We start from the raw sequence: 26,338 nt of genomic DNA on the forward strand, positions 1-26,338 counted from the left end.
ATAACGATGGTAAAATAATAGGTAGTTAAATAATGTAATATGTAACAACTTTATAATTTAAAAAAAAACTCAATAAAATATAACGGTATAAAAATAATAATTCATTAACTGTTAGTGATAAAATATTTATCCGCCGTTAACTATATATAAAAAAAAGTTTTTCTAGTTGGCAAAATAAATATTTAAAGCAAATGTTTACAAATTTATCTGATTTAATTCTGTTGGTGTTTGCTTAATATAACAAGCAGGTGGACGGAGGAAAAGTTCTCGGAATACAAAATCGCGTTGGGTCATTTTATTTATAATTTTTTGTATGTAAATGTACCTTCAGATGGTCAATATAATATAAACTATTATTATTATAGCAAACCATGCAAATTCATTAAAAAACTTAATACAGACGAAAAACGAATTAACGCACTTTAGCTTAGTAATACTATAGTATTTGTTTATTCATTTTTTTTTTATCATTATTAATACTGAAGTAATGTTTAAATAGAATATGTATATTTAAGGATAGTTTAAAATGATTCACTTAGAGTCTTAGACAATTAAAATTAAAATGTTGTATGTAATTATTATGAAAATTCAAACTACAAAAAACGATTATAGTATATGAATTCAACATCTTAAACACAAAAGGTAATGGCATTACTTTCTTTTCAATGAACATTCAATCATTTCAATCAGAAAACATTTTAATGAATAATTTCATTTCAATCAGAAAACATTTGAATGAATAATTAGTGGTTTAAAGTTCAGAATATATTGAATTTTATGTTATCTGAAACATGGCTAGGTACTAGTTAATTATAGAGGGAACTTTGGTAAAGGTACAAGGTTATAATTGTAACAATTATTACTATCGCCCATTAAATTTATTTGATGGAATTATTGTTTATATCAAAAATTTAATTATAGTCTACACTAAATGTTGTGGAAATATAAATCACTATATTGTTCATTAGATTTCTCGAATTCTTATGATAATAAATATATTAATTAAATTAATAACTTAGATAATTTGTTTTTAAATAATTACCGCACACTTTAATCCCATACATCTGTGGAGATATAATTATATTATATAAATTTAAACAGGAAAAATAAAGCTCTAATAACGGCAATTAGTTATATTTATGATAAATTAGATAGTGTGATATCACCCTACAGGTGACACACAATTAAATCTACTGCCATGCGCGTTACCTTCGCACCTACTAGCTATTGCCATTCTCTAAAATAATTTAGAATGGCACTGTTAACTCGTTAACTGTTGTACAATGGTATGCGCTTGTCAATGTTTACGTTCGTTCCTAATCGGCTGGAATGGCTCAAAGATTACAATGTAATCTATAGGTATATGTCATATACCTTGGCACTATTCAGTTTTATTAAAACTTCATTGACACATAATAGTACGTATATCTCGGCGCTGTTCCTATCAAAGATAAGAACGTAAAAACGACTGAAATAAAAACTCAGACTTGGGTTTATTAGTCGGAAACACTTTTACTCGGGCGTAAAACAGACGTAAAATTTACACTAATTCAAAAACACTTTAAATGCACGATCGTCGCGCCTACGTCCTCGCCGAATCACTCAGCGACAACCGGGGCTCATGCCTGCGCGTGCGACGGCGGTCTTATTATAAAGCAAAATCTGTTGTTGCCTCGGCACATTTTGCTTCACCGGCCTGACCTATCTTAAAATTAATATATTCCCACCTATTTTGCATCTACATCAAATAATAATATTATACTTGCAATAACCGTCTACAGTATACGACAATTGAAATAAGCAGTTATAAGAATTTTGCTTTAGATATGTTAAAAAAGCCTTTGATTCCATAGACCATTCAATATTGCATGTCAAACTTAAAAAATAAGGTAGATATTGAGGGAAATGCAAATAATATATTATTGTGCTATTTTTTTAGAAAATGGTAATCAACAAGTAAGAGTCGGTAAATGGTAGGTGATTATCTAATTTCAAGTCACGAGATACCACAAGTAGGTATTGTATTGGGTCTCTTCTTTTATTGTGTATTAGTTTTTAATTTTCTGTTTTTATGATAATAATATATTAATTATTATTAATGATTTAAATAAAAATCATGTACATAATAAATCTACTCATGTAATCATGTATAATGTATATTAAGTACCTATCATTAAAACATGGAAACATGGTTTGATAATAAACTTTTTGAGTTAAATTTAACCAAAACTCGCTTTGTGAACTTATAAGTATAAATAAATTATCATTCTTTAAAACAACCACCTTATTAAGGCTTACCAAAAAAAAAATTGCAATGAATAATATAAATACAATGACCGCTATAAGAAATTGCCATAAGTGTAATTACCTACACTTCTATTTTTCAGTTTAAATAGTAAAATATCTAAGTATTACTATTGATGCTAACTTTAAATGGCAACATCATATTAATAATTATACTACTGATCAGATCAGATTATTATTAAATAAATATTTAAACCCCTTAGACATACTTTCAACCCACAACGCTGATAATACTTTTCATAACTCAATCTATCTAATATTCATACGGTATTAGGACTTGGACAATACTTACAGTATAATATAACTATAATATCACCATACATTTTTAAATTAAAATACCCTTTAAAAACTGTATACTACGAGAACTGCATTATTGTTATAATACAGAGAATGCAATTTATTAAATTTAAAACAATTATATGCGTAACATACATCTATTGTGTAATATATGTTTTTTTTTCTAAGATATACAAAGATTTAACTTTAAACATGACTATTGTACAAGAACGAGTCAATTTAATATTATGTATTTAATCTCTTGATATAATATGTACAGCAGAATTTGGAAAAATAAATCCCGTCAATGCTGACATTAAGTTAACTAAGCTAATTAACTTTGTTTACATTACTGTCGATAATTTGCGAAAACATCACAATTAGCATTTTTCTTGATAAACAATAAGACTGCAATGCGATATAACACTACGCATATAACCTACGTACAAAATTAATAAATTATTCCGACGCCTTTTAATAACTCCGTCTTATTGTTGTTGTTTTTTAATTAATAATCAAGAATTTTACTGCTGAGCAAGCGGCAGTCATAAAATATCAAAATGATTCTCATGTGATATAATGGTGCTGTAGGTGAATATGAAATAAATAATTCGTTTATCGCTTATTATATAATATAGTACTAATATAGATTCAGATATTATAAGTTATGTATTGAACAAAAACAATTAATGTAATTTCAATTTTAATTATTATAATAAAAATAATAATGTGTTTATGAAAAATCACATTATGATATTATATCTAGCTATAACCTATTACCTATTTAAGTATTTAACCTTGATACACGTGTATTTTATTGAAAGTTACCTACATTAAAGATAATAGTACCTAACGATTTTTTTTTTTTTTTTTTGATCTCACAAGAAATATTTTAACTGATTACAATTTACAAATGGTACTAAGTTACTAAACTTTGAAGCATGCCATTCATTACCGCTCAACCCAGTCTAGGGCCTATAAGTTTATAATATGTAGATATAGTAAATTAGCAACTAGTATAAGCGCAAGCTATTCCATAATAATAAACATGGCGATACCTATGAAATATATAAATACTATAATAAAGTTAAACTTTCACTTTAATTTTAAGTGCCAACATTTATATTATACTCAATAATTATTAAGAATATAATGTTTGAAAATGTTTTTTTCAATGACTGCAGTATATACGTTTATAACTGTATATATTCCAGACCAAAATATATTTCTTAAATAAAACTCAAATATTGTGTTTATAAATATTACGGTTATTTAATTATTACAACAATATATATTTATATTGTATTTTATTATTGTTATTGATTCTTGAGTCAATATCAATTCACCATAAAACAGATTGAATATATTCATCATACATTTAGGTATATATAATTATTATCTATAAATATTTAATCTACGTATTTTGAATATTTCGTAATATACGAGTAGGAGTACGTAAAAGTTTTAAGTTCTAGTTGTTAGTGTACACGATAAACGTTGATAACGTTTTGAATAGAAAATTGTTTCTAGTTTGTACTTTGAACAAGTCAAAATTCAAAATTCCTAATAATTTTGAAAATAATTTAGAAAAACAAACAAAACTAAGGAAAAACTGGAATTTTTACGCAAAACCAGTTTTCAACAAATTCGATTATGCTTTTTTTGTTTTAATTTAAAATAATATATTCATAAATACATTAAATTTTCATCAAATGTTTATATTATTATTAAACTAAATATATTGTAAAATTTTTAAAATGTTTTGACTCTATTGGAACTATTATAAAGGCATGAGAAATATTCGATTTTTATTTCAAAAACATTGATTAAAAATTATTCACAAGATAGAAGTGCTTTAAAATCTAATACAAATCATTTGTTATAAGTTCTCAATTTCTCAAAAATATTGGAAATCTATGCTCACAATATTTTTTTTTAAGCGTTTAAATATATAATCTCGAGGAAATTCGTAAAAATTTTGAAAATAAGCAAATTATTTTGTAGTTAGTAATTCATATAAAAAAATCTTCAATATTTTATAATATCTAAGATTTCAAAATTGTATACAAGTTTCTTTATTTTTTTATCTAAATCTATATATATATATAAATTTACTTTTTATAAATATTTGAAGTTCAAATTCATTCCTAAAATAACTATTTAAAAAAAAAAATAACGATAGATACTTGAAATTATTTTTACGAAATATTTAAATAATAATTTTTTATTAAATGATAAGATTTTCAGAATATTTTGAATCTTTTTGGGGTATTTGTAGACATTTGAGATTTGAATTTTTTAATTTAATTTTTATAAATGTTAATAAACATTATTTTGATAAAAAGTTTAGAAATTTAATAAAAAATCTAACATAAATTTTTTTATAGCAAGCTTTGTTAAAAATATTTTAAATATAATATATTATGCATAGTTCATATGTTTCATATGGTTTTTTTATGTATACCTACGTAACTATTAAAATAATTTATTTTACTTTTAATACTACGGTAAATTGATATAATTTTATCCAAAAATAATATATTTATTTTTTATTAGTATTATTATACATTATAATTAATATATATTTTTACCATATTATATAAACTGATAAAATAAAACATGTAATAAAATCTTTCTGTAAATACCGTAAACCAGTAAAAATAAGTTCATAATATAAATAGTAAATATCTTAAATAAATTAAAAATGTCATAAAATATTTTAATATTTAAAAAATATATTAATATAATAACATTATTTTTTTTTTTTATATTTATTTTAATATTTTTATGTAGTAAAATACATAATAATATAATATACGAAAAAATTGATTCTCACAATAGTGGTTTTAAATTAAAACAAAATAATTAACATCGTTATTTATCTTTAAATAGGTAATTTCGTTCAAATTCTAACTTCAAATGCGTATAATAAAAAAATTATTGTTAGTCGTCCAACATTCAATAACCTATCACCTATCGGCTGTAGCATGTAGGTACACAAAATTGTTATTAGATTTATTAGTATTGGTGAACAAAATACTTGTATATGACTCAGAATCTGCGGAATCAAATATTATATTTTTAAACATATATTATTAGTATATTATTTGTTACAGATAGATAGCGGAGACCACGTACTACAGCTAGTCTATAAGATATCGCAATATATAAATTAATCGTCATCGTCAGTTCTTAATAAACAATCAACTGACCTTGGCAAAGTAAATATAAAACGTTAATTAATTGTTAGTAGTTATTGTATAAGTGAATAATATACATCAGAATATATCATTATCTCAAACATCATAATATAATATTACTATAATAACATATATTATAATGATTATATAATATTGGAGTATTATAATACAAATTCATGCCATCAATTTATTAATGTAATAGTACAAAATCGTATGTTAATATCTTAATTTAACGATTTAGATATTGAGTCGAAATATTTTTTAAATTATACAGCATGAAGCATGATGTTTAAAAATTAATCATATAAATATTTGGTGAAAACTTAAAGTATCTATTGATTATTCGTTTTCCATTATTTTAGTTGCACAAAAGAAAACCGATTTTGTCAAAAACTGGATTTGCGCAAAAATTCTAGTTTTTCCTTTATTCTGTTTTTGTATTTTTTTGGTTATTGTAAAAGTTACTGACATTTTTTCATTTTGATTTCTTTAAAGAACAAACTGGAATCTAGATCTGACGATTCTGAGATTTGAATTGTTTTAATTTAATTTTTATAAATGTTATTAAAAACATTTTTTTGATCAAAAAGTTTAGAAATGTAATAAAAAATCTCACATAAAATGTTTTATAGCAAGTTTTGTAAAAAATATTTTAAATACTCGTACATATTATGCACAGTTCATTTTAATAAGCCTTTGAATTTGAAAATTTTGTAAAACCAAAAAATATGAAAAATAGATAATTATCATTTTTTTATATAGACATTTTATGTTTTAATAATACACAAAATTACATGGTTAAACTATGTATAGTGACATTCATTATTTTTTTTTATATTTCAAAAACATTATTTATTGAGAAGCATATAATTAGTATATTTTATAAACCTACAATGAAATTTTAAAATACAATGTTTTCGCAAAAAATAATTCAACTGAGTGTAATACTATTATGTAAAATAAATTACGTTGATAGCAATATCAAAAAACATATCATGAAACATACTTGGTAATATAGGTTGACAAACTGTCTCCGTTCAGAATTGTTTTTGTAGATATAATTATATAAAATTAAATTCAAATTTAACACATCCATCACAGTAATTCACTCGACACCCACAGTAGGTAACTTAGCCGAGTGGTACCCTCGTGACCACCTTTTTTTGTTATAGAAAAATATAATTATAACTATTAATTCATAATAGGTATTAACTAAAAAAAACAAGGACAAACATAATATAACATATTATAGGTTACTAAATAAATTATTTATACTTTTCTTGTATCATAATACTACCCTTATAACTGTTTTGTTTAATATCCATTATCCATAATAATATACATTCATCATATCATATTCTATGAATATGCAATTATTGTATTATTATTTATTAGTAATAAATTATTACTGTATAATGTATATAGTATACATTGTACCTTTACTTTTACAATTGTTTTACATTATTTTCTGTAAAAATTTATAATTGTACACGATATTTTGATCACTACTAACTATACAGTCCAGTCCAGTAATAGTGCTAAATATATATACTCGCTATTACGGTAACTTATTATATATTATTAGTAATGCCCGGATTTCAATGCAAAGTGCATATTTTTTTGGTTGATCTTACACAATGCTTTCTAAGTACATAATTCATTTCATGTAACGAGGGTTTCAAAGCTACAAATTGCATTTTGCATTTTTAGCATTATTGGGTCATTTTATTGGTTTTTAATGCATATTTGTTTAATATACGATAAATAGAAGATCTTTGGAGTTTGAACATATTAATATTAAACAATATATTATTGTTCAATGCAATGCTCAAAATTTAGTAAGTACAATAGGCTCTTAGAGTTTTAATTTTACATACATTTTAATCTATATTTTGGTATGTTTAGAATGAATAATATTTCCCTAAAACAGCCAAAACGTAAGCGTGTCAGCATCAAGTCATCATTTCAAATTTTCGGTTTTTTTTTTTTTTTAATAAAATAATAAATAATGATTATAGCTTATTTATAAATTAAAAATTAATTAAAAAAATATACGTAATTTTAAGGTCATTTTTGTGGTAAAATGGATTTTTTAAAGGTATTTTTGGCTTTCTATATCGTATTACTAATAATTTATTAGTAATACGATATAGAATAAATACATTTTAGCCGAAAAAAATTGCACTTATAATTATAATAATATTAAATTATTACAATGTAGTATAATATATTTATATCATATACCTATTATTGTTATTAATTGTTGAGTTAATGCCGACTTACCGTAGAACGGTGTGAATATTATTTTTAATAATAATTTATTGTATCAACATTTTTTTACATTAATTTTTACATTAACATTTGTTTATGAAAAATGTACGATACCTAATATTTTTATATTTTTGTACGTTAATTTGTTTGTATTTTCTGTACACGTTGTTTTAAAAATTGTAATTGAATTCATGTCCATATATTCAAATAAAGTTTTGACTCTAAAATTCAATCATCAAAAAATCATAAAACAAAAAAAATGAAAATAAATTTTAATTACAACTAATTAACTAAAATTGTTGTTCATGCGTATCACGTGTGAACATTTAAGATGGAAATTGAATTAAATTTCAAACATTAGCTATAAACATTGAATATTTCATAAAGTAAAAAAAAAAAAAACAATCATAAAATAGTTTATATAAGTTTTCGTAATTGGATATAAAAAAAATTCTGCGATCACAAGTTTGTTATGATAAAATTTGAACTTTAGAGGGCGTCTCACCCGCATGTGTTGTCTCCGTCTTACACACGTAGTACGACATAGTAAATTTTCGTTCACCAGTTTCAATAGTGTGCTTTTAGTTTTAATATTAGAGTGAATTGACCTATTATCAAACTTTTAGTTAAGAACATTATCTGTGTTTTCTCGTTGGCTTCTTACGATATTTCAATTCTTAAGCGATTCATGAGCATTTTCAAATATTTAACAATTTCATGCTCATAACTCATCTAAAAATTAAAACATCGTAAAAAGCCAACGAGAGAACACAGATAATGTTCTTACCTAAAAGTTTAAAAATAGGTCAACCCGCTCAAATATTAAAACTAAAATCACACCATTGAAACCGGCGAACGAAAATTTACTATGCCGTACGTGTGTAGGACGGAGACGACAACACACGTGTGGCTGAGACGTCCTCTTCAATGTAGGTGTATAGTATATTTTCTTTTAATTACCTGCGCAAAACATAATTAATAACAGTGCAACCAACGTTTTGAAATCAGCATTTGATCTTATCGTGTCAGCAAGGACTGAGACGTATGCTAAATAATCACGAGTTACAGTGTAATCAGCGAAATGTTTTGCGTGCTTTATCGTATAGTGCCTAATATTATATATAATGCCATGCGGATGTATTTCAAATAGTGTAGTGCATTTTGCGATCGTCATGAAAGTCGTGTACTTCGGCGGATTGACTTAAATCGACTACTCTATACTTTTTAGGTATGTAATATTATATTTTTTTTTTATATTTTTATTTTTGCATTTCAAGAATATTAATTAACTATGAAACGTATTTTTGTGCTAATCCTTTTCCCGGGAGCTACAATACTATAATATACTTTTACACGAATTATGGTAAAGTTTTTAAATGAATGTTTTTTTTTTTTATTATTATGATTTAAATAATCACTCATCTTAGTGCGCACCGTTCTATATTCACAACTGATAATTTTTACATATTTTTCCACTTTTGGGGTTTTGACCTCATAAATTTGCTGCCCCCATAAACCACCCTCGTCATTAAAAAATCAATACATTCGTCACATACATTTCGTCCGTTCAGAATCTAAAATTTTAAAAACACACTGAAATATATTCATTTTTTTTATTGAACAGATAAATAGTTTTTTATTACCAACCTTGTATAACATTATGCTTTACAATCAATATTATTTACCGTTCATCGATATAATACAAGTATAATGGCACAGAATATGCAAACAAAAAAATCAACGATAATATCTTTATTATTATGTTAAATTTTAAATATATTGTTTTTTTTCCCCATTTGTTTCATCAAACAAATCATATAAAACATAATTTATTATATTTTTCTATAATTCATGTTTAAATATTCTTTTAAAGCAAAAAATAATCTATACATATACAAATAACGTATGTGCTCTACATTTTGATACATAAATTAATACATTAGAAACGGTATTGGTTTAAAAGTGAATGACAATATTGAATAATATACATATTAGGTAAATAATATAAATAATAAATGTATTTCTACTTATGTAATAATTTAATATTATCAATATAATGGATGCAAAAAAATTAATTCAATTTATACCGTATTACTATAATAGTAAAATTAATTACTTTAATAGCAATTTAATATAATATCATAAAATATTCTTCGTAATATAGGTAACCTGAGAGATAGTTTTCGCTCAGAATCATTTTTCGTTTACAATAATTTATCATTCAATTTAAACTTAACTCATACATTACAGTGAGTTATTCTTCAATACCGAAGTACACTCCTCCTCTACTATACATCAGAGCGATTACCTATTTTACACCTTTTTTTTATTGAATTAAAACAAAAAAAATTGTTATACCTACTACATTTAAGCAGAGCTTGTGTTAATACAAACTTAAATTACATATATTACAATAGCATATTGATTATTAAAAATTAATTAAACATTGTATAATATAACGGTGTAAAGAAAAAAGATATTATAAATAAAAATAGGAAATACTTAAGTAACAAATTAGAATACATTTATTAACTGAAACATAGGATTGTTATATATTAAATATACATTAATTATATTTCTTGTATAAGCCAAATAGAAATAATTATTTTGTGATTTGATTTAATATTACATCTTAAAGTTTTTTTTTATATATAATAATATGAAAGGCATTGAGTTAAAAAAAGTAGGTCCCAAGTAGTCAACGAAACTTTGTTCAATATTTTTATTAGTGTAATTTATTGAGATGTTATATGTTCTGTTACGTTTTGAATATATTTTTTTATTTATGGGAATCTTTTTAACAATAAACAGAATTGCAAATTGTTTGTATAAAGTAAATTAATAAGTAGAACGCCAAAATGTTTATAATTTAGTTTAGTTGATCCGACTAACGTGTTTTTGTCAAGACACATACGAACGATTTTATTTTGTTGGATAGTTAAAGGTTTAATAGCATTTTCATAGGTACCACTCCAGCAATTATACCATACTGAAATATAGCCTGATAAAGAGATAAATACACGATACGCATAATATCTAGTGAAATTATTTTCCTCAAACAATATATTTTGTACTTATAATGTTCTTAGGCGCATTGTCACGTGGTTTATGTAGAGTTGCCATTTCATTTTTTGGTCAAATATTAGGCCTATGTATCTCACCCTAGATACTCTTTTTATTGTACAACCATTAGGATTGTGTAAATTATCATTTTAAATTATAAATTTACATTTGACTTAAGTTTAATCGGAATATTTATGTTAAGAATCATTTAATGAATAATTTAACATTATTAATATAACAGTTTATTCTCGTAAGAATAACTTATGAGCAACATTGTATTAAATTTTAAAACTTTAACTATAAAAATTAATGATTTTTAAAGTAAAAAATACTTCCAAATAATTTGTATATTTTTGTAATTTGGACTAATGTTAGTTTGAACTTCAAATGCATGTAAAAAAAAAATTGTGTCTATATATTTTTATGCAGCTTTAAAAATGTGTGTGGGATCTTGTATTCAATTCTCACACTTTTAACCCCACAAAAAGTTTTTATCTAGCTCAGATTCTAAAATAGAACTTATATATTATCATACTGAAAATATACTTGCACTACCTATAATAATATATGGTAAACGGACAGTTTGTACTATCTATTGTTTGAGTTGTATATCGCGTACACTTTGTACGGTGATAATAAATTGGTAAAATTCGATTACGGACGTTTTGTACTGTATGTAAATAATGGTGTTTTTATTTTGCATGTTTTTGCATATTTTGGATAAAATGAATATTATTGCGAAAAATGCATGTTTTTTAGTATATTTCGTAATTAATATTTATAATTTAATATTAATATTTCGCATTTAATTCTAGCTTTGCTGATTAAAGTTTAAAACTTGGTATTGTCAAACATGAATTTTCCAATTTTTCAAACATAAAATTAAAAATATTTCCACTATTGAATGTGAATTATAAATTTTATTTCTCAATTATATTATATTAAGACCAAAGCAGCCAATCACTGATGTATTTCAATAAATAAATATTTTTTTTGTAACTATATTTTTATGTTTATCTTATAGCAATTTAAATGCATATTTTTGCATATTTTGGTAAATAAAATGCATATTTTACAATTTTTTATTGCATACAAATCCTAGCCCTGATTATTATTTTTATTTACGTATGTTAACATTGTTAACTACCTGTGTTTTGTAATAACAAATTATGTCTAACATTTCATGTCTCAACATTTTTTTTTACCTAAAATAGTACAAACTGTCCGCAGTTTTCATTTTTTCTGGGTGACCGTACAAAGAGTCCTACAACCTAATATATATGTAAAAATTGACAGTCTGCTAAAATGTGATTTAATTAATTACAATCACATATTATTTGATAATAAATGATAATATAATATATTATTATTATATCTATGCATAACAACAATACTTATAAGTTATAACTATAAGACTAGGATTTCTATGCATTTGCATGTATTTTTTTTAAGTCCAAATTGATTGGTTGTCAGATATATCCACAATTCGGTTTATTTTTGATTAAATAGTACAATTCGTACATTTCGTATTAGTCACGTGCTTCGATGGTTTGAGTTAACTTTAGATCTACAGCTGTTATAGGTATGTAAAATGTAAATGTAATATTCTTTTAAATTTTATTATACGTTTCAATAATATTAATTGATAAAAAAGCTTATTGTACATTTGTACACAAATATTCACAAAAAACTTGTTTATGATTTCGAGAAATTTGTAAATACCTACATATTTTTAATTTAATTAAATCGCTCTTAATATGCATTCTTAAGTTGATTCAAAATTAATAATTGCGTAATCATTTTCAAAATTTATTTTTTGTTTCCCGAGTCGGATAAAGATTTAAATTTGGCACAACAATATTAAATCTGTAAATAAGTCAGCACTTTGACTTTTATAAGTTAAAGATACCTCATAAGTCTCATCCACTGACACCTGACCATAAAAAAAAAAATATAAAAAAAATTTTTTTTTAGAAAGTTTAAAATTTAAATTTAACCAAACAATAATAACGATATAGTTATATACATTTTATTGTGATTCAAATCTATTATTTGTTGGGACTTAAAACTTTATTATTTATACAAATAATATAATATTTGTGTAAACAATAAGATTTTCAAAATAATAAGATTAATTTTAAGCTATTGCCTATAGGTTTTTGGTATAACCTATTCGCACTTTTCTTACATAATTTGGTATTGATTTAAAGATTATAACAATGTAATATAATAGTTACTACAATAGTAATAGCATAACATAATATGTACTATGATTAATAAATACTAATAATTTAATTAATGCAATTTTTTGAAAACATTTATTTAGCGATATAAACTAAAATTTTCATGAAATTAGATAAAGTAACAGATATGCGCATTTTTTTTGGATACTAAGTAGCAGAGGCGGCTTTAGTTCTTTTCCTGTGGGAGGAGGGGGCAATATTTTTTACATTAATATTATACAAATTACACATAATCAAATCAATGAAAATATTTGAGAAGATAAAGAGTAAGATGTCTTGGGGGGGCATAGCCCCTATGCCCCCACCCTAGAAGCCGCCCCTGCTGAGAGGAACGATGAATGTTTTCAATAATTGTGAATAAAAAATGTTTACAGTTCAAAAGCTTAAAATGTAATAAAAATATAATAATAATTTATATAGAGAATAATTTATTAGAGTAAAGGTATAATAAATAATTGTTTGTCAACAAACACCCAATCACTTGCACACTCGCCAAAAAGCAACACATACTATGGGACATAACAATAAGATATTTTGCACTACTGCCTGTTATAAATATTAAATATTTTATAAACGTTATATATTATTATTATTAGGTAGCGAAAATCCATCGACCGTTTTCTACAACAAGTTTATTATATTATAATATTTTATACCGGCAGCTCTCAAAATGACTAATCCATCCATAGTGATCAAGTAAATATAAAATGTGTATAATTAATAGTTTTGTACCTATAAGTAGGTACTGGATAGTATATAACATATACAGGGTGATTCTTTTATTATTAAACACTCATTATTTCAAAAATTTCAAAATTCATAAAAAAATAGCCCTACTACCTATTTTATGACATTTTAAATACTCGTATAGGTTGATTTGAAAATCAAAAGTCGATAGTGATTTCACTATTAAAATATATAAGAGTGAAAAAAATAAAAATGTTATAAATAATTTTAGAAAACCATGACATTTTTGCAAAAAGTTTAAAAAACTGTATACTTTTTGAAATAATGAGTGTTTAATGATAAATAATCACCGTTTATATCTTTATTAAAACTATACAGTGTTGCAATTATATGTTATTATTATTATTATTATTATTTTGTTCTTAAGACTTATTTAAAGGTAATAACTGTAATAAGCTATAGTTACTAAAAATGTTTACGATCATTTTTGCATGATTTAATATTAATGACATATTTCTCAATTACACGATTTTTTTTAGAGCGTACGTTTAGATTTTTGGTCAAATTTTGTTATGACGAATATAAGTTTTTATGGTTTTTTAACGGATTAAAAACTTTGCAATTATACAAATTAATTAATTTAACTTAAAATTTTAATCATTTGACGATCACGTTAAATTTATGGCCAACAATATATTTCGTATTACAAAGCACATTTTTATTTTTTAATGATACATTCAACATTGTATAGAAAAATGTAAAGAGCAAATAATTATATTAATACTTACAAATAATTAAAAGTATTAAACTGAATAATTGTAATGTAATTTTAATATCAGCAACAAATAACGATAATCGGCAATTAAAACATAACATTGCAATATTATAATATGATAAATATTGACATGTTTGACAGCAGTCGATTGCGTATAACTTACATTTTTATATTTTATTACTTCAGAATAATTAGTTTTTGCTTCGTTTCAGAAAACCGACATGGTGGAAGAGAAGGACGAACGCGGAACGGAATCTGATCATCTTCGCCGGCGGAATGGTATTGGCGTCCACGCTCCTGGTCCTAACTCTAACTATGTACTTGAACGTCTCGAACAGCTGCATTAATGCTGGTAAAATGAAATACAATTTATGTTTAATATTAATAAAACCATGTAATAAAATTACGAGAGCAATCGGTAGTGGTGATAAATTAAGTATACAACACTAATAGTGTACACCAAAAAAAACCACTGATTTTTACAATCATAAACAGATGTTACCAATTTTATCAACTTCAAATGCTTCAATATGTATAAAAAATCATATTATTCATGAATATTTGTAATGGTAATAACTACTTGCATAGTTGCAAACTTGCATGTCGTTGATATGTTTTTTTAAATACAAATATTATATTAATGATTATTATTATTAGTAGTAGTATTAGTATTATTCATTATTCCTGTCACTGATCACAGAACGTCATATTACTGTAGTCCAATGTGCACTCGTCTAAATTTCATATTTATAAATGTTATATAGGTACTCTTATTGTAAGTGACCAATTCCCAAGTCATAACTGATATAAGTTACAACTTTTATTTAATGTCGTTATTCATTAAAAGGACGCGACACGCGACATCTGTGTGTTATGTTGTCTCTGTCTTATGTTCATAGAACATAGCATATTATATTTTGTTTTTAATAATTCCAATTTTTACCAACCTATAATAATAAGGTGAATCGATATAATATCAAACCTTAAGATAAGAAGATTATATGTTTTTTCTGATGTGTATTTTCATGATATTTTAATTTTTAAGCTAGCTAATTTTTTAATTGTTATATTTTACGGCCGTACATCGTTCGTGAATCGCTATTGTTCATTTTGACTATATGTTGTAAGGCAGTAGTGCATTGCTCATTGCTTGAATTTTAGGATTTGTTTCATTTGCGCATCAGCATACTTAACAATAGAACCGAGAAAAATTAGGAATACCAAAAAGCGCAAGTTGTTTGCTATAATAATTATAGGACGCATTATAATAAATACTCGATTATATCGTTATAATATTTTTAACCGATTCTGTACATCCACAGACAGTCATAAATTAACCAAAAATAATAGTTCAATTCGCAAATCAAGAAGTGTGTTCGAGTATAGAGAAAACGAAAAAGATAACACCATTTGTCTCACTCCCGGTTGTGTGATAGCTGGTAAGCATAATTTATTGGTATACGACTCGATTAATAATAAATTACTGATTTATAAGAAATTTAATAAAATATTTTATCGTTTAATGGGTAAATATATTTCTGTGTGCGTTAAGTAATATTAAAATTTATCAACATTTTAGCGGATTCCATAATTCAATATATGGATCAATCAGTAGATCCGTGTGATGATTTCTATCAGTTTGCATGTGGTAATTATATGAAATACGATAATGTAGTCCATGACGAATATTATACGCAGTTTGATGAGATGAAATATAGTGTATTGAACAAGGTACGAATGATCGTCGACGAACCCATTCAACCGGATGAACAAAAACCGTTTAAAATGGCGAAATTACTGTATAAATCTTGCATGGACACAGGTATAAATATCTCAAATTATATTAATTATAATAATATATATTATATATTATCATAAAAACGCTAAAATCTTTATGTAAAAAAAAGAAAATATCGAAAAACAAGGATTGAGCCGGATCAAGGAAATGTTGAAAGGATTCGGCGGATGGCCAGTGCTGGAAGGCAATAATTGGAACGACACGGGGTTCACGTGGACGGAAAGCGTTTACAAGTTTAGAATGGCGGGCTTAACCATAAGACACATCATCGACATCAGCACTTCGTTTATAAACGATACGACTAGAACTATATTTGTAAGCTGATCTATACAGTACAATGTGGTTATTTAGCATAAAACAAAAACAATTATTATCACTATGTGAATAATAAGTAAACGGTCACTAAGTACGGCCAGATAAATATGTACATTATATAGGTACATTGTTTTTTAAAAAAAATACATTATATCTACGGACATTTGTCTTTATACCTGCACTATAATATACATGTTACATACAAATATATTATGTGTATATTGCTGTATATATTATGTTCAATATAGGTACATAATATAAACAAGTCTGAATTCATGACCAATTATACAAAAATTATATTAAGTAGAATAACTTAACCGAAACATAACCTAACTATAGGTTCACACGGGATTAGCTAAGACAACATATATTATATGATGTCCCTGAAGCTTTGAACTATTTTCGGATTAATTATTATACGATAAATTATTTAATTATGGGCCTCGGTAGGTTTTGTCTCCGTAAAGTTGTATTTACTCAAATTATATACATAATAATAAGATACAAGAATTGATTATAAAATTATAACTGTAAATACAACTCCAATAATATATTTACCGATAACTATTATTTTAAATTGTAATTATTATCATAATATTAATATTATCCTCAACAATTATAAAAATAAATCTGGATTTCTGAAAAGTTCATCTTATTAAATAAACTTTATCAAAACAACATATTTTGATAGGTACCTACCTAGAATAAAATAAATTAAATCATAGGCTTGATTTCATGACAAATCTGGAAAACGGACTGGATTACCTATATCCTTATGCGTTTATGCTAAAACCGAAGTCTGCGCCTATGTCTAATAATACATATTATATAAAATATAAAATCACGAGTTATGATAGATTATTTATTGTTATAAGATTTATAACATAAGCAAGTTATAATATTAAACATTTCTAATCAAAACTTACATGAAGTCAATTTAAAAAAAAAATTTTAATTTAAAAACCACTAATAATACATACAGTTTATAAATATATATTTGAACTAAACCAAATAATGTTTAAATCTCATCGAATTTAACAACGGTTTTAATATAATTAAAGCTTTGCCATTAACTTAGACTTGTTTATATTATACTCGTAAAAATAATGTTTAAACGAGTATAATGTAAAGAATAATGTAATATTATATACTTTATAATATTATGATTGGTGATTGGTTACAGTACAATAAAATGTCCTCGTTCTGCAAACTAGATGTTAATCTAATCCTACAAAGGATACCTACACATCTCGAGTTTTAAATAATTTTAATATTCGACTATTCAAAGTTACCTAGAATCGTAATAATGTGTATTTGGGTAATTTTTTTACTCAAACAAATTTCAGTTGGATAAACCTTTACTGGGATTTAGTCGAGAGCAAATAGTGAAGAACAATAATGTGCTTGCATACTACGAATACATGGTGGACATTGCGGAGCTGTTCGGCGCTAATCGATCGGAATCTCTCATAACAGAGCTAGGAAAATCATTGGCTTTCGAGTTAAAATTGGCCAAAATATCGCAGTCATCGGAAGAGAATTTGGACGACACTACGAAAGAAAGCCGGATGAAAGTTGCGGATCTACAACAAAAATTTCCGAGCATACCATGGCAAGAGTACTTGAACAAACTGTTAAATCCGTTTACCATACAGGAAGATGATATTATAACTGTAGACTCGCCGAAATACTTGTCGGACCTCGAAACCCTACTCAGCATTACGCCCAAAAGGTAAATGTCTTATAAATAATGGGTACGGCTTTAGGTCAAGTTCGTGAAGATTAAAAATGTATTTTTAAATTTTTTTTCTCTTCATGTTCGTGTTATATATCGTTGTAATTAAAAGGAAGTAATATTTTCAAATTTTTATTGTAAAAGAAAAATATGATTACTTCTTTTAATATAATGAAAAAGGTTATAGGCATACATTCTTAGAATGTGATGATATATCTGTTTTTTTAAATAATGAACAAGTTACAGATTTTTATGAAAAGTATGAATGAACTCAATTTTTATTCGTAAAATAATTGTACATATATTTAATATTATTATATCCATAAAGGAATGTGTCATTTTCTCCAAAATATTATCTTCATTCGGTTTTAAAATAGAAACAGGAATATTCGATGATTTCCAGCGTCGACATGTTTGAAATTAGTTTTCTATATAATTTTCGTAATTACGTACAAAAATATTATTTTTTTACGTTTTTTTTAATTATAAGTTAATATTTTTCAAAATGCCATTCAAATTTTCTATATAAACCCACTGAAAATCGTAGGTGATATATCTTTAACATTACAATATTAATTTTATTTTGTCGTCAGGGTCCAAGCAAATTACGTGTTTTGGAGAGCTATCATGAGTTCTGTGAAACTTCTGACTGAAGAATTGAGAATGAAAAGGTTGAATTACTATATCAAAATAGGCGATACAACTTCATTAGAGAGATGGAAGGAATGTTTGCATACAAGTGTTCTTTATTTTGACTGGGCTATTTCATCAATGTACGTTAAACGGTTTATTGACGAAAACGCTAAAAAGAACGTTTCAGAAATTGCAAATGGCATCAGGGAGGAAAAGTACAAAATATTATCAACAATTGATTGGATGGACGATGAAACAAAGTAATAAAATTTAATTTTTAAATCATATACGCATAAATATGTATATTTCGAAGTTAAAAATAATCATAACAACTTAATAATTTCTATTTTTTTTTCATTATAGAAAAAACGCGATAGATAAAGCAAAATTGATGCTTCATCACATTGCATATCCTGATGAAATATTGGACGATAACAAGTTAAATGCATATTATGAAAATGTAATTTATTATACGTTATAGTATTATGATTACCCACATAATTTAAAAATTGTCTTATAAATATTTGGTTACTAATTATATGTTATTATTTTTTTTTTTAGATTGAAATTGATAACAACACAGACTATTATACATCAGTATTAAAAATGAATAAATTCTATAGTGACAACTTTTTTTCTAAGTTAAGACAACCTGTTAACAAATCAGATTGGATTAATTACAGTGATCTTTTGTCTAAGCATACGAGTTACAGTTTATCTAAAAACATTATAAGTAAATAATATTGCAGTAGTATATACATACACTATACCTATTATTGAGTATCAAACCATTTAGTGTAATTACTGAAATTTAAAACATAAAAGTCATGTGTACAAATAATTAATTTAAAACGTCTGCAGAAATCAAACATCTTCTAGACCTGTCCCCAATGTCTAACTATTTATTTAACTCAACACTTAATGTATCAGATATTAAATTCAATTATTTATAATATTAAATTATTAAACGCAATTTTTTTTTTCTTTTTTAATATACGTTGAATTATAGTTACGCGCACGAATACTTCAAAAAAGGTTTTATAAAAATCTTATACCTACTTATAATTTGTAAATTTGAAATAATATAGGTACTTTTATAATTTAATAGATAAGTATATCAAATAATCAACTATAATTATCAACTAGAATATAAACGAATTTAAATGCATAGTGGTTCCCGCTGGTATCTTTCAAGACCCATTCTTCTCCAACGATCGCCCTCAATACATGAATTACGGTGCCATTGGATCGTTAATTGGGATCGATGTCAACAGTGATGTTATGAAGTTTGGCAAATGGTACGATAAGCATGGTAACAATAATGTGCAATGGTGGACAAATGTGACAAAGAATAACTACTCAAAAAAAATGGGGTGCATCGCCCAACAACATTATATTTACATGGATAGGGAATTCAGAACCAAGGTGTGTGTAATACAATATGTTTCTTAAAAATAATTGACAATGTTATTGCGTGGAATAATTTCGTGTTTGAATTTGTCATCTGTGAGTTAAAAAAAAAGAACACGCACTACCTATTAAATATTTACAACTATATCTGTTGACAAAAACAGAGAAGGTGTAAGACTTGCCTAGTTCTGCGAAAAAAAATATACCAAACCGAACAGTGGGAGGTTAATAGCTTACGGTATATGTGTGTCTATTGTCTATACTATTGTAGCCCGCACAAACTTCCGCATTATTATCCGTTTCAACAAATACATTAAAATGTTGGATTAAACGTGAGATCAAGTAATAACGAGTAACGACATTCGCCACATCGTTCATTTGAAATTTTATTTTTCTTGAACTTCAAATAGGTACCTGGATCTCCAAATATCTAAGGATTTAGGGATGTAGGTAGCTATATAAAATAAAAGCACATTATTACAATAGGTAGGTACCTATTTTATCAAAAATTTTAATTTTATTTTGTCCTTTGGCATTTCACAATCCCTTAATACTTATAAATAGATAATTTAAAATCGTATCCACGCTGAAAACATATTGTTATCTGATCGTCGTTGTAATGAAGTCAACTAAATTTTATTTTTAAATTATTTACTTATTTACGATTTCCGCAAATTTCATCATACTTGTAGACAATTCTGTATTTAAACCATCTCACCCGTAGATCTCAACCACCACCGCATCGATCATCATATACCTATACAATCTAACCTAATAACGTATTTTTCACAGTGGAATAGCAATGACAAGGCCATATCTGAGGGGGGTCCAAGAAGTCTGGACCCCCCCCCCCTCATCCCAAAATGTCTTAGATAGTTTATAAATGTATACATTTATTTTTAATACCAACATAAATAATAAATATATAAATGTTTTCAGTCATAAATGGCTAAACTCCTATCTATTAAATTGACTATTATTAACCATAAATATATTATTATCTATATATGTGCTATTGACTGTTCTTTATCATAATAGCATATGCAAATTATTATAGCGATTAATAATAGATTGTTATTGATTGACAACGACCGCTATCGGTACCGGTCGACTTCTCGACGATTGGCGACAATTGACAACAACATTATTATATATTTTATCATCAATTTATATATAAATTACAAATATTATTATAATAATATATTATATATATACCGTCGTCCGCCAGTTTGTGACAAACACATCGAATTATTTTATTAAATTCTTCATAATGAGTAAACAAGATAACAAAAATGTACTGTTTAATTACTTTTTTAAACTTCCAAAGGTACGCCATATTATTTCATATCATATTAGGTATGTGTGCTTTGATATTAGAGTAAATTTACCTATTATCAATTTTAAAGGTAAAAATAATAGGTACCTAGGCATGGCGTATGCTTTTATTGATATTATCATTTTAAAGTGGGTTATTGCTATGTAAAATATTACAACTTTAAAATGATTATACCAAATGAAGCATATGACATTTTTTAGATAGTATTCTTACCTTTCAAATTGATAATGGGTAAATTTACTTTAATATTAAAGTTAATAGGTATCAGAAAATATTGTGTTTTTCTGAACGCAAATTTGTTATGATGTACATTAGTAAGACAGAGACAACACATGCGGGTGTAGCGTACTCTTAACATTATTTTAATTCATATACTTCATTTTATACCGATAATATTCCTATTCTTCTGCCACAAATAGACAAAGACACATCATATATTTTAATAAAATAAGCTTAATATATATATGTTACGCCGAATTCATGAAATCAGCAACGTTGTCGCCGAATACGTGAAATCGGCAATTTGGCTACCAAATTCACGTAATCGGCAAATTTTGATTGCCGATTTCGTGAATTGGGCAGATTTTTTTCTGTCGATTGCATGAATTCGGTAACATATTATTATGACATAATTACAAATAGTGGATTATAAATAAACAATAATTGCACGCGTGCTGATCGGCATTACCACGCCGTAATCTTTATTACCTATGATGATAGATGCTATGTTACGTACAACTTACAAGCATTTTATCTTGGTCATTGAGGTCTTTTTATTGCACGTACATGTCCTAAATCATGGAAAAAATAAAAAACTTAGGGTGGGGCTGGAGACACATTTCCCCAGCCCCACCAATATCATTGAAATCATATTTATTATCATATTATAACTTTTTTAACTTTTAAACTCTTTTTATATACATATACTATTTATTATTACAATTTGATTTTATTATATTTCTGGCGTTTTATACATTTATTTAAATTAAATTATGTTTTATAATTTTTTAAGAAGGGTCTTGCCGATTTCACGCAATCGGCAGTATTATGCTTTTTAAGTTGCCGATTTCACGTAATCGGTGACAACGTTGCTGATTTCATGAATCGCAATTTTATAAATTCGGCGTAACATATATACTATATATATATATATATTGTCTGATTTTTAACCAAATGTCAAACCCTAAATTCAGTAAATATTCAATATACATTATACGTTTCGGAACAGGACTTTTTAGATAAAGCCACGAGTACTGTGAACGATATCGTTATGTTATATGGTGGCCTCAAGGAGGCGTATTATGCGTACAACTCATGGACCAAACAACACGGCGTTGAACAGCGGTTGCCCGGGCTTCAAGAGTACACGCCACAACAGATGTTCTGGGTGAGCGCCATCACACGTTATGCTTCAAAGATGGAAAAAATCTCGACACAGACTCTCGCAACCAGATTATCAGCTCATTATTAAACCTGGAAGACTTCAGTAACGACTTTCAGTGTCCGCTAGACTCCGTAATGAACCCGATCAAGATATGTAAGGTATGGTGAGATCACCCTCCGACCATGAACATATTATTTTAATTATTCAATTGTTTTTAAAGTGTACGACATTGTAACTATGAGTACCAAAAATTATTGAACAATAACATAACATAATAAAATTATAATATAACATATAATGTTCATTTTTAAAAAAAAAATAAATGATTTTTAAACACACTGAAAAAATTGATGTAACAATAAAAACCTTAGCGCCAAATCCAAAAACTGCACACTTGAATCAAATAAAATCGTAGACTTTAAGTAGGTTAAAATCACATAAACTCCTCACAAAGAGTGTTTTGTAAACTTATGTTACCAATAAACAATGGCAGCAATAGAGTACCTAGTGGGGAATTCAGTCTCATCCACTGCTACCGGGGAAAAAACGGTACCTGTATAATAAATAATGATTTTACCATTTATAATTTATACCTAACATTATTCTTTTATTTGAGTTCATTATCCTGTGGTAACCTTAAAAGCGGTTAGTTGCATATATAAAGAAATATACAATAAAGATATCTCATAAGTATTTTATCTTAAATTACAATGCATTATAATGATTGATTTTCTGTCAAATACATTAACGCTGTCACGAATATTTGTTTTATTTGAACTGACAAGTGGCAATCATAAATCAGCATACCCATATGGCTATTATTTAGGTATGTAAAATTTATAACAACCTTTGAAGTTGATGATACTTCAATTTTTATTTATATTCAGTCGTCCGTGAACATTACAATTATTTACGAAGTTAAGTTTTATTATACTGTGTTACCTGTAATCGGTAGAATGTTTTTTTTGTTTGGACTGACTCTTTCGGCGTATTTTCATCAACGATTGCTATTTAGTTTTTCATTTGCAATATAGAAAGCTATCTTATATTAATATTATTGTCGAACCAATTTTTAAAATAGCTTGGCTTAAAGTATTTGAATAATACCTAAAGATTTGTTCTCGAATATAGACTATTATAGACAAATAATTGTCGATGATAAATAATCAAATAAGTATTTTATTCTTTTACATTTAATGTTTAAGAATAAACCATTTATAATAACATAGAAATATAGAATATAGATTACTCGCTGCGTGGAAACTATTTCCGAAAAATAGGTATAAAGAATTTTGTATATAATAAGAATTAATTAATTAATATTATTTTTAATCGTATATGGTAGTGTGGGTCTATCAGTAACATCAAGCTCCGTCGTGAGTATTTATAACTAATGATATTATATTATATTATATTAGACTACAAAACTCTTTGCTATAATTGTGGCATAAACTGAGAATCATAAACAACAAAGACCGTTTAGTTATTTTTTTTGTGTACACAGTTACTCATCAGTACCATCCGGCCACCTAGAAGATGGTTAAACAAAACAACTACTAGATATAACATTATTATTTATTAATTTTCAAAAGAAAAAACAAATTAACTCAATGTATCTGACAACGACAAATGATGTTGGAGTAAACACCCAGTTGATCAATACTCAGCATAACATAGCATTAAATTTTGTCACCCAAAATGCACCAAAAACTATGCCTTTTAAACTAAATCCAGACATATTGATACTTGAATGGGAATGTTTCTCCTTGGTAATGATGGACAGCAGTTTTAATACTTATACTCACAAATGCATTGTGTAATACATAAAGTTACATGAGATTCAATGTGGATGTTGTGAAGTAAAAATAAATGAAAATTGTTTGTGTTTACAATGTTTGTTCATATTTTACAGTTTATCATAAAAAATGAATTGCTTTTGTGTGATATCTACTATTGTGTGCTGAAATTATCTTGCATAAGCTATGTTTACGAAAATCCCTATACTTACCGTTTATATCTTAATATGTATAGGTATTCTGAATACCTAAGTATTAGTATAGTTTAAAATGTATTTAGTCCTACGTTTAGCTACTGGTTTACCATTTTTTCATTTTTTCTGCAACAGACATGCGCAGACATCAAAATGTATGTTCAAATTTTGGAGCAAGAGCTATCTCCATTACTTCTTATTGAAAATACAAACTGATAACGGGGTAAAGAATATTTCTTGAGTAATTATCATATGTTAATTTTTAATTTTATTGATCCATCTAATCTTTAGGAATTTCTTCTACAAATGCCTTAATATATAATGATAAGCGTTTGATGTTTTTATAAATTAAAAATTTGTATGATAAAAAATATATTATAGTCATATTTTTTTTTATTTGCAATATTATTTCACTTATTGTCAACTAAGTATCACAACCAAAACAAGCAAAATCATATTATTAATTATTATACTGGTTTATCTAGTATTTTTCTCATTTTCACCGATAAATTATAATGTTATATTTAAAATTTTTATTTATAACTATATTTGCCTGTTGCCCTGTTATTGCACTCGGAGAATAGATATATGAGAATAGGTTTATGCGTACGGAAATATACTCATTGTCAAAGTTTAGCATATTCCATATAAAATTAAACATAGTTAAATGTAAAAAAGATATTATTTCATTTATGTAAAACATGTAAATGGAATCACACATTTTACTCATTTTTAAAAAATAAATAAATATCCAAAGAGTTGGAGATTAGTTACAGGACATAAATAATTAGAAACACTTTATTGCAACTAAAAGAAAGAGGATGGTTATTGTATTATTAGATAAATAAATGTAATTATTAATATTCAAAATGATAGATATTTATTTACCAATCAGAGATAATAATTATTTAAGTCAAT

The 26,338-nt window shown here is 25.8% G+C and overlaps 1 protein-coding gene across 1 annotated transcript; it reads left to right on the top strand.

The window, feature by feature from the left end:
• Nucleotides 1-9,131: 9,131 nt before the first annotated feature.
• LOC132926645 (neprilysin-2-like) lies at nucleotides 9,132-23,777 on the top strand. Its single transcript, XM_060991018.1, has 12 exons — nucleotides 9,132-9,279; nucleotides 13,954-14,053; nucleotides 15,032-15,171; nucleotides 16,142-16,258; nucleotides 16,399-16,641; nucleotides 16,727-16,932; nucleotides 18,279-18,664; nucleotides 19,261-19,560; nucleotides 19,664-19,760; nucleotides 19,862-20,033; nucleotides 20,472-20,725; nucleotides 23,275-23,777. Exons 2-12 carry the CDS (start codon nucleotides 14,028-14,030, stop codon nucleotides 23,515-23,517), a joined length of 2,184 nt encoding a protein of 727 aa, XP_060847001.1. The 5' UTR covers nucleotides 9,132-9,279; nucleotides 13,954-14,027; the 3' UTR covers nucleotides 23,518-23,777.
• The last annotated feature ends 2,561 nt before the right edge of the window (nucleotides 23,778-26,338 follow it).

This window comes from Rhopalosiphum padi, chromosome 3 (genome assembly GCF_020882245.1).
Source record: "Rhopalosiphum padi isolate XX-2018 chromosome 3, ASM2088224v1, whole genome shotgun sequence".
Taxonomy (NCBI): Eukaryota; Metazoa; Arthropoda; class Insecta; order Hemiptera; family Aphididae; genus Rhopalosiphum; species Rhopalosiphum padi.

Coding starts and splice junctions, on each gene's coding strand:
- LOC132926645 (XM_060991018.1), top strand. CDS start 14,028: ATGACTAATCCATCCATAGTGATCAA. Junction 19,761..19,861: donor TAAATGCATATTATGAAAAT/GTAATTTATTAT, acceptor TTTTTTTTTTAG/ATTGAAATTGATAACAACAC. Junction 20,034..20,471: donor TTTATCTAAAAACATTATAA/GTAAATAATATT, acceptor TTAAATGCATAG/TGGTTCCCGCTGGTATCTTT.